Source organism: Zychaea mexicana, assembly GCF_025766255.1.
Source record: "Zychaea mexicana strain RSA 1403 chromosome Unknown BDB00scaffold_18, whole genome shotgun sequence".
Classification (NCBI taxonomy): Eukaryota; Fungi; Mucoromycota; class Mucoromycetes; order Mucorales; family Lichtheimiaceae; genus Zychaea; species Zychaea mexicana.
The window spans coordinates 176160-187869 of NW_026516681.1; the positions used below are offsets into that span (position 1 = coordinate 176160).

The 11710-nt window shown below is 34.5% G+C and overlaps 1 protein-coding gene across 1 annotated transcript; it reads left to right on the top strand.

The window, feature by feature from the left end:
• Window positions 1–1249: 1249 nt before the first annotated feature.
• On the top strand, window positions 1250–1549 carry BDB00DRAFT_735937 (uncharacterized protein; the record flags this gene model as incomplete). The annotated part of the gene is made up of 1 exon (XM_053118387.1): window positions 1250–1549. A coding segment is annotated over one exon (300 nt), but the record flags the coding sequence as incomplete, so codon positions are not given.
• Window positions 1550–11710: the final 10161 nt, after the last annotated feature.

The window sequence follows — 11710 nt, forward strand, 5'->3', positions numbered from 1 at the left end:
TAATTTTGAAGTTTCCATCTGGTAGAGGACTACCAGATCTTTCAATAGAGTGATAATACATTCTTTCATACATTTCTCTCATTTTCTTTTTCTTTCTTCATAGTTATGATTCATCATTTCACCTAATCCATAAGTAGCAAAACCCCCAATAGTACCAACAATACCTAAAAACAATCCATTTCTAGGATTTGTTTTTGCAATTTTAACTGCAGCAGTTATTGTTGTTCTAGAAATAATTCCCGCAGCAACTCCAGGAGAAGTAATTAGTTTATCATTATTAGAATTACTATCTGATGGATGATTATTTGACCCTGCACCTCCATCTCCAAAATTAACATTAAAAGTATTTTTTGATGAAGGATTTGTATTAGATGAATTAGGGGCAGAACTAATATAAATTAATAAACCTAGTAATACTGAACCTAAAGAGCCTGTAAAAATGTTAGAAAGATTATTATTTAAGAAGTGAATAAATTCTATAAAATAAAGATGAATAGAATCAACTAGATTATTAGGAATTAAAAATACAGATGCAAATCTAAAATGATTTTTATCTGTAGAATAGTAATACTTATGTTTAATAAACTTAATAATAGATAGAATATTATTCTGTAATAAAGAATAATAAGTTTGTAATAATCTATTACATCTATAAATAAGTATTTTAAACCAATAACTAGAAATAACCCAAACTAAGTTTAAAGTTAATCGCAGGATACAAAGGGGGAATAGGGCGATCGCTAAGATTTTAAAAGACATTTTTGTAAACATTTTCTTTTAATAAATTAATAAAATTAGATAGCATCCATTAAATAACACTATTTTTTAAAAAAAAATAAAGACATTTAGTTTCTCATTGAATAATGATACTTATAGAATCTACCTCAAAAAGGTATGTCTGAATAAGATCCTATCTAGAAGGAAAGAAGTATGTTTATTTTCTTTCCTTCTAAAGGAGGATATGTAAATAACTGTTTCGTGTTAAACCCATTACCCCCACCCCATCGAACAAGCTGATTTGTACTGGGCTCAAATATCCATCATCAATATCTTAGACTTGTTCTTATATGATATTCTGCCAGCCAATGATGATATTGAAGCTGATCTGATTCACCAGAAATGGGGATTTATCCAGTTGTGCTTCTATGAGTCAAAGCTCCGAGTGCAAAGGTATTTGAACCTATACGACGGCATGATATCTAATGATTTATATCACCCTAACTTACCAATCACTTTGGCATGTACTGGTGAAAAGGCCAGTTCTAGCTCCTCAGTAAGAAAGAATGAAGCGTGGAGGACAGATGATGAGGGTCTACTGGACAGAAAGCTAGTAGGAACAAAGGTTGACCTCATCTTTATTAATGGGGCTCATGAGTATGGCTGTCTGGAAGCGACATGCTCTGACGACCAGCACAACACAAAAGCTACCATTGAAGGGAGACTAAAGCTTCCAAGAACGCTCAAAGACATACTGGCAAGTTTGTCAAAGATGGCGCCAATCAGGACCCATGACCTTAAGGTCATTGGCTTCATCGTAACTGGTAAGCATAATCTAGTACTCACATTGCCTCCCATTTTAATTCTCGCGTGAAAGACATATAGAGAGTTATAGGAATAGGAAAAAATTGATTTTGGAGAACATGCACCAAATGGAGAGCTGCAAGATGTAATTCACCTTGGGGTCCCGAAATCGATTTTTAACTTATCCAAATCTCTCTATGAGTATCAATCCATAACAATTAATTTAGCAATAAATTGCTAATTAATTTGTTATTCCTTTCACTGTCAAGCTACCAGTTGTCCAAGTATTCCTCAGGTAGAGGAGGGTATGCTCACTACCATTCCGCCACTTTTTAAATTAAACATTAAACATTAAAAGATATATCACTTTAAAATATTTAAAAAGGTTTATACAGAACTTAAACCTTTTAAAGAATTAAAAAAAAGTTAAAAAAAAAGTTAAAAGTTTTAAAAATAAAAAAATTATAATCTAATTTTTTATTTTTTCCTATATATTTTTAAACAATTATTTATATATAATTATTAAAACCTTTTATTAATTTATTGTTAATGATTAATACCCTATTTCAATTCTCAATTTCGATTAACACAAGTCTCTAAATAGGAAGGAATCTGACCTTGTACATTCTAGATTGCCCCAATGGTTCAGTGGCGAGAATCAAAAAATTTGGCCCATACGAGTTCCCTTCGTCTGTTGAACAGTTCTCAAAAATGTTCATTCCTCTTCTTTCTTTGGTGTGGCAGGCTAAAACTATCATGAAAAACACGCTTGCCATCATCAATGACGATGACGACATTGTTCTACCGACAGACGATGGCTTAATTCCATCACCGATACCTCCCTGCATGCCTTCTCCGAAAGCCAGTTCCAAGCGAAAAATATATGAAATCGATGCCGAGTAACGTCTCACTGAATATCCCATGCTATCGATCTTTCTATTTTCTAAATCGCCAATTTCTTTCTCTCTCCACTTGTATATACATGATCTATCCCTCTTTTTACTGTATATTTGATTCACTTTTCTCGGCATCTGTATAAGCTACAAACATACAAAAGACACATTTGAAGCCCACGTACGCTTTTCCAGAATGCGAAGATGGAATACCTGTATTATGCACTGCCGTTGAGCATGCACAGTGAACCGCGCGCTTCTGAGTCTTCTCCTTTATGCTCCCTTTGTTCTTATTTTTGGCTTCAGCTTTTCGAACAATGCATGTGCAATAGGGCTACGTTGAAGCAATCATGTAAAACAAGGATGATGACCTCCTTTACTGGCACTGGCTTACTAAAGACGAAAGATAGCAGCAATAACAAGAAACTAGCCAATGAATAAAGCGTACTATGCCATGTCGAGCTCATCCAGGCTCTTATCATACTGACGTGCTTCAAGGCAGCCATATTTGATTTGCGCTGATGAGTTATTTGTGGCACAATTACTAGATGCTGCAGTATATATATATAAATAATCGATATTGATGGCTTGATAGGATCATTGTCTGTGCGTAACCCGTTATCTATGAATCAACAAAAAGAACGAGTGGATTGGTAAGAAAGGCTATAGCCAGGAGAATGGGATCGAAGCAAGAACTTAATACATGATAATGGCACTGAAAAATAGCTACAACTGTATGTACATAGTACATGGTAAGGTATCGCCACCACCATCAAATAATCAAAAAGTACATCATCGCCCTGTGATCACGTTCCTGAGTGCTTGACAATGGCGGTATACTTATAATTATAAGTATTTAATAAAACTATTGGTAATCTATTACTCATAGGTAATTAAAAATTTTTTAAGTAAAAAAAAATTGAATTTTTTTTAATTAAAAAAATAAAAATATCCAAGTTCTCTTACCATTTCAATAAATTTTTAAAATGGTAATTTTAAGCACAGAAATTCTTGTATCTACAAAATCCTTAACTAAAAGTATAAGAAATCTTATGGAAGAGGTTATGAAGGAATATTTTGATGATGAAGTGTTGGTAGAAAAAAAAGAAAGTAAGATGAAGATTATGGAAAATAAAATAAATGAAAAAATGAATAAAGTTAAAGATAAACAATTTTGGTACTTAAATAGTAGTGAAAATGTTTGCACTTTCATACATACAAGAGGTAAGAAAGAAGGTCACATGTGCCACAGGAAGATTAGAACTAATATTGGAGATAACAAGCTTGATTATCTATGTTCTAGTCATAGTAAAATTCATGTACCTAAGAAAAAAAATAAAAAAATTGTTTTACCACCTTACATATCTATTGATAATGGTAATCCTAAAAAAGATTTAAAAAAAGTAAAAAAAAGAAAATCAAAAACAATATATGTATGTAATAGCGGCAACCTTAACCTGGAATATTATAAAAAGCTTATTACATTAACTACGGACGTCATACATACAACAATATATCCTATATAGATATTCATTTATATATAGGAGGGGGAGATTATCAAATTATTTATAATGCACTAAGATTATTATTTTTAATATATTCATTTAACATTTCCTTTACATTAAATTTTTCTATTGTTAGCCAACTATTATCACTATCGGAATAATCTTTCCATTTAACTAAAAATGTATATAAACCATCTTTAAGTTTATGGTCAACAACAGCTTCAATTTGATAGGATTTATAAATTTTCTCCTTTTGTTATCCTTTTAATTTTCTTTTTTTAGACCTTTCATTGAATTTAGGGACATCTTCACCTTCACTTGAAATATCTTTATGATTATTAGAATCTTCATCTGAAAACTCATCAATAACCATATTATTTTCTGATACATTCATATTTAAGAAATTCATTTGTAATTCAAGCATTTTATCTAATTTATCTTTATTTTGCTTATCATTACTTACTACAATATCTAATAATTTTTTTTTTCAACAGGAAATTCAAATCCATTTGATTCCTATAGTTTATGATGGGGTAAAATTGGTACATTAAATTTATCTACAAAAATACTGGTACTTTTTAATAAACAGGCAACCTTAAATTGTAAATTGTAAAACTTTATATTATCCATTCTAACAACTGATTTATTGTTATTAAATCTATAAAATTTATTACCTAACTCTGAAAACTGATTTTCTATTTTTGAACGAAAACTTCCAAAGGTCTTATTAAAATGGTCTTCAGTTATAGATAAACTTTCATTAACATTTTTTCTAATAGGATAAACAAAATTAGAATCACTATATGTATAACCTTTTTCAACAGCTAAATCTACAAATTGGTTTACAAACAAAGTATATCCGCCGTTGATAGCAATAGTATCTTTATCATCCATTTTGTGATATAATTTCATATTAAGAAACATTGAACCATCTGAACTATCTAAACAAAAATTACTTTTGGATATAAAAAGTATCATATCATTAATATCACTAACGATTTGTGTTCTTAATCCATTTTTTTTAAATTTGTAAGAATATAATCTACTATGCTTAATTTCTGTATCCACATAATTGATTCTTGAGTCGTGACCGTCAAGAATTAAAGTAATATGTTTAAACAAATCAGGATTGTATTTATGTGCTGATAATATTCTTAATCTTATATTAGAAAACATAGTATCTAATGACTCATTAACAATTTTGTTTAACCTTTTATAATTATCTTCATCCATCCAAAATTTTTTATAAAAGCGATGAAATATACTTTGCGGAAGATATTTATCTATTTCTTCTTTCCCAGCAATACCCGAAACTAAATGGTATAATAAGAATAAACCTTTTTCAATTTCATAGTAAGGTCCAGGGTACTCCTTATTGCTATATAATACTATCAAAAAGAAAAATACAGCAATATATCCTAATTTTTCTACTAATTTTTTTATAATAATGTCTATATAATTTATATGTTTTAATTCAGTTCTATGTTTATATTTATGATTAATAACAGGCCAATTAATATTCAAAAAAATCCAATGATTTATAAGAATTGAATGAATCTCATTTGTTATCAAGCTATTAACATCCATCATTATTACTTTTTTAATAAATAGAAATTCAATTTTTTTTTAGAAATACAATAGTAATTATAAATTTATAAATAATCTCCTTATTTATAAAATTATTCTTACTTATGGCTACGAATATATCCGCATTAAAAGTATTTTTTGATGAAGGATTTGTATTAGATGAATTAGGGGCAGAAATTATATAAATTAATAAACCTAGTAATACTAAGCCTAAAGAGCCTATAAAAATGTTAGAAAGATTATTATTTAAGAAGTGAATAAATTCTATAAAATAAAGATGAATAGAATCAACTAGATTATTAGGAATTAAAAATACAGATGCAAATCTAAAATTATTTTTATCTGTAGAATAGTAATACTTATGTTTAATAAACTTAATAATAGATAGAATATTATTCTGTAATAAAGAATAATAAGTTTGTAATAATCTATTACATCCATAAATAAGTATTTTAAACCAATAACTAGAAATAACCCAAATTAAGTTTAAAGTTAATCATAGGATACAAAGGGGAATAGGGCGATCGCTAAGATTTTAAAAGACATTTTTGTAAACATCTTCTTTTAATAAATTAATAAAATTAGATAGCATCAATTAAATAACACTATTTTTTTAAAAAAATAAAGACATTTAGTTTCTCATTGAATAATGATACTTATAGAATCCACCTCAAAAAGGTATGTCTGAATAAGATCCTATCTAGAAGGAAAGAAGTATGTTTATTTTCTTTCCTTCTAAAGGAGGATATGTAAATAACTGTTTCATGTTAAACCTATTACCCCTCCTCAAAATGGTGTACTTTTCAGTAGGCCAAAAGGGCAGGCATGTTTTTCTATGTAATGAAACGCTTTAGCTCTTACTGTCCCTTTTACACAAGCACACAAATGGGGTTTAGCACGATCGTTTTACCTTTCTAGCATATGACATTAAGTATTGCTCCAAGACAGGCAGCAATGGTGGTAGTTTCGAGGCTTTGTAGTTGGGGAAGTTGATCCGGAGAGAAATAAGAAAGCTAAGCGGCCTCTTTGGGATCGATTGAGTGAGTGGACGGAGCTAAAACAGTATGAGAATGTTAGTAAAGTATGTTGGTTACTGACCTGCACCCTTATTTCTATTTGTCAACTAATATGGACGTACTGATGATGTATATATTTAAGGGCCAATTGCTGCATTTGGTCTTCGACCGCCACTCTTTCTTCACCTTCTGCTCTAGCGAGCAGCCACCACTTTTGACTTGCTGCTAGCCGTTCATATATCATTTTTACCCATAGGCGGTTGCTGGGGGTTAGAGTTGATATAGAAGCAGTGCTAGAGCGTCCCGAAACTGTGTGGCTTGATTTACTCGAAAAAGCGTTTGTTGCGACCTTGGCTCCAGTGTTGATCGTCGCCTGTTCCATAAGACACACACAAAGCTCTGACCAATTTGGTTTACTGCGTTTCTAAGATAAAAACAAGGTGAGAATTTGCTGCTATCATTGGCATCAATAGATATGTAGAACCACGTGAAAACGTACCACCGGTTTTCCAAGTTGTCAAGCAACTTTGCTAAAACGAGAGAGCCAATTGTTCTTAAAATCTTCACCAATTTTTGTTTGCTTTAAAATAAATTCTGTTTTGTCTTTGACGAAATTTGCAAACGTTAAACTATTGCCAGCATCTTTAATAACTACATGAGTACATGTTTTAGTATCTGTGTAATCGCGATGTCGCTGTTACTTTTTAATTATTACCATCTTCCCAGTTTTGAGCTTCTGATTGCTCACCCCGCTCTGATTCTCGAGGTGGTAATGTACTTTGAGATGAACCTTTTGCTGCAATGATCTTAAACGAAGTCAAGTGACCTCTGCCAGCCACAGCATTTCGAGTTCCTCTATTCATCAAGAAAAATTACGTCAGAGGAGTTTTGTAGTCAGTCACAAGCATAGAGAAATTCCAAGTCCCAATTTACAAGTCCAACAACTGTATCGAAAACTTAGAGTATTCGAGAACAAAACATATGTGATAAGTATCTCTGCTAAATATATATTATAATCTTTATTGTTGACAAGAGGGACGTGCGTTTGGATTGATGATTTTCTCTATGTTCGTGTACAGCCTTTTTTGTAGAATAATCATATTTTCTAGTTGTGTTGTAGTTATTTTTGGTTTGCTTTTTGCAAATATATTATCAAGTTGATTTTTCGAGCGTTCATATTCAGCGAGCAGATCGTTTCTATGCTGCTGCTGCTGTAAGGATGGTGGTGGTAGTTGCACATATGCTGTTAATGTTGTTGACGACGTAGATGATATTAATGATGCTGGTAATGACGATGCTGGTATTGATGATGATGATACTGTTGTTGTTGAATGGCGAGGAAAGCTTTGGTTTATGATTACTGGAATGGTGGTGTGATATGCGATATGATATATATGCTTGCATGGCTGGTTACGCTTTTTAAAGTCTTCACAACTACAAGAACCAATAACGCCATTGCTATTGGTTTTTTCAAACTTTAGAGTATACAATGCAGAACTAGTAAAAGATTGACAGGTGACTTAATGTCACGGTACGATCAGCAATTGTAAAAGTAAACGCACATATACAGAAATGATACATACATGGTCATCATAAAAAGTTATCATCCAGTCAGCTTCATCTGGTGCTTTTCTGCAAGCTTCTTTTTTCCTTTGTTGAGCTTCTCTAGTTGCTGTTGTTTCTTCAACACCAGCCAAAACACGCAGGACTTGAGCACGGTAAACATTTTCGACCAACTGTGTCAGCACATAGATCACACGATCAGCACGATGATTGCGACTGTATGGAAGATATTTGCGTTTAAGTTTGAAATGGCAGCTTTCGATCAGATTACTTGTATGGAAGGACGCATTCAATAGAATATACAACCGTAAATAATATTGAAGCGCAAAATAAAGCTAAAACGAGCCTAAAACGTACCTCTCTCCAAGCTTTGCACCAAAGATGATGCTTAGGATATCAATAGTCCAACACATAGCCATAAAATTCAAAATGCTCATATGTATCACACCATTTTTTACCAAATTCATCCCAAGCATGCACAAATTCAACGACGGTTTTGCAATTCATCAAAGCACTAAGGGCAGAACGAGCTTCATCTCTTTTTTTCTTCGTATCGTCTGTTGACAGAGTAGTTTTAATCTATAACCCAACATTTTAAAAAAGGAATTTTAAATATAAATACGAAATGTGGCTAATTAAAAGGTACCTTGGACATAATGTTCTTTTCCCATGCTCTTTTGATGTGCCAATGACACAGAGGAACTTGAACTTGATGACCATAAACTTCTTGGATGCTGTTAATTTCAACTGGACTGCAATCGATCATGATCCTTGTTGGTGTGTATTCCATTCTGTCCTGGAGCCATCGAAACCATACTTGCAGACTTTCACTATCTTCTTATCTGTGATCATAAAAGCAAGAGGGTAACCTTGTCCAGTAACTGTATGCTTAGCAACGATAGAGAACAGATACACATCAGCCCGTCCATTGATATTAGATTTGCAAGTCTTGTGTGTGGCATCAATACAGATCTCATTTGATTTCTTGAGCAGCTATAGAGCACATACGTATCGTAATATACGAACAGTGCCTTATATTTAAGTATATGTCTTTTCTTACCAAAGCTTGTCGTGGTGATATCAATGCAACAGCAAAAGTATAATTCTTGGTATAATCCAACGTCTGATAACCTTGACCTTTTAGATAGAGAAGCCATTTGACTACACTTTCTCTATCGATTGGATCTTTTCTTGCTAATCTTGACTGTTAGTTGGCGATGATATTCATGACATGATGCTGCTTCACACGTAAGGCTTCCGGGAATGGTCCTTCGCCTTCCTCGAGCTGATACCACCGGTTAGCATCTCTACAAGTTGATATCAAAGTTTTGCTTTACATATATACATGATACTTACATCTTGAAGTTGTTTACTAGTCAAACGCAGATGTTCCTGAATTTGATCCCACTCCAACTTGTTATTGACAAGTTTTTCAATCCATTTACGTGTTTCAGGGGGGGGACTTGTGAGCGAGTAGCATTGGTTATCCGTAGGGTCATAGTGCTGATGTTGCCAGTGATATACAACTTTAATTTTGCCTGAGACCAAGTATTGGATACAATATCGAGCACGACAGTTTACTTTAATGGAAGGTTTTGCAAGTTGACGTTCTTTTATGGGAGCAGGCTCAGTTGAGTCTACAGGCAGAGCAGGGACAGCTGGAACCGATGTTTTTCTTAAGTGATCACAGAAAAAAGTAATACTACGTTCAACTGTCCGAGGACGGCCGGCATTGTTTTGGCGTGCATCTGAAGCCTTGGGTACGGAGATGTACTTGTTGTTGGTGTTGAAGTTGGCATGCTGCTTGAGGTTTTCAGTAGTTCACTCGTCAAGTTGTTGCTGGTTGTCAAAAGTCTCTGTAACTACTTCGGTTGAATAGGTGGGAAAGACACGGACAAGGTACCCAAGGCTATCAGATGCAGAGGTCATTGTTGTAGGTAAGCAACTGTCAAATACAAAGGTACAGTGTAGTTGCGACGCGTCGCTGTGGGAACCATCTCTATGCTTGTGACTGACTTAAAAATTCCTTTGACCAAATAAAATCGGGTCTATGGTCCTTTATAAAAAAAATAAAAAGAGAAAATTCCTCTGACGTAAATTTTTCTTGATGAATAACGAAACCGCAGCATTTCCAGTTTCTGTCTACTGTTTTTTCCAAGTTACACAAACTGGCATAGGTGTCAGAGTGGAAACCTCAGAAGTGAAGGGGTCATTGGCTCTCTATGCCGTGCTTTATTCTCAACAAAATCTTCCTATCCATGGGTTATAACCTCAAGTTCCTTCTAAGCTAAGATGAAGTTGACAATCTCATTTCATCGTCAATCGGAGGGCCATATTATCCAAAGTCGATACCAGGGTAGACGTCTACCACTTGAACTACTTTGCTTCAGCATCAGAAGTGGTGGTTATAGTTTCAGTTGATGGAAAAAATTGTTAGCGGCCTCGTTTGTGTTAGACCTGGGGTCGATGGTAATATTTCTCAAGAGTTTTGCTATGCATGCTCCAGTTCCGTACTCTTTCAACATATCCACGATGCCTTGTTCAATAGCCTTGGTACTCGCCGCTGCTCGGGTCGAGTATGCCTTGACAATGGTAGTATGAGCACCAACTTGCTGTAGTTTCTGTAGCACTTCCTTGACCCAGCTTGCGATTGTGGCAGGCCTGTATGAACGTGTTTGCCCTTCCAGATAACCAAAATAAATGTGTTCCGATAGGAGACGTCTGCGTAATTGTATAGTCTTTGCCACCCGCATTGTTAGGTACGAACCGGGCAGACAATTTCTTCTTAGATGACGCCTAGTTTGACACCTCTACTGGGGTTTCTATGACTTCTCTTGCTACGATAGCTACGGCTACCAGTGCTTGCTCGTGATCATATATAAAATGAATGACCTCGTATCATAAGCGACCAATATCGGATCTTGGACGCCACATACAATGGCTAAGCACAGAAAGATAATGGTTGTCCTTCGAGAAGTATACAGGTCCAAACGTGTCGATACAAAGTCATGCCTGACGAGCGAACAAAAAACTCAAAGAAACGGCTGGGAACTCCCCTCACAAACGTGACATGCTGGTCGTCATAAACGAATACTGCAAAAGCAAGACAGCCCGAAAACAATTACAGAAATATCGAGCTGGCGACAACGTGGTTGCTGCTATTGGCGCTCTCAAATGCACGAATCCTCGTTGTCCACGCTTCGCAGCAAACACCTTCAACCGCGACGAGGTGGTAGGTGCAATATAGCAATCACTGGAGTATTTTAGGCCCTCTCAAGCAACAAGCCTGGACCTGCGTTCTCACTTGTCCTCCTCGAAGGATGTTGCACATCCTGGCGTCTCTATTTCGTTATACTTAAACGCCTGAAGGTAAATATTTCGTTTTGTCTTTTATCCCCGAGAAGTAGAGAGGTGTGGGTGGCCTCAATTTTATTGATTATCGAGGGGGGGGGAAATCAGTCACGCGCACCGAGGCATTGAGAGACTGCTAGCGTACAAATTAAGAGATAAAGGAACAAAGAAAGATTACCAGCTGTGGTTGCTTGATCTGTTACAGAAGATGTAATAGCACTATGCGTTGGCTAGATGGAAACGAGTGAAACCTTTGGTGATATTGCGTTTGACG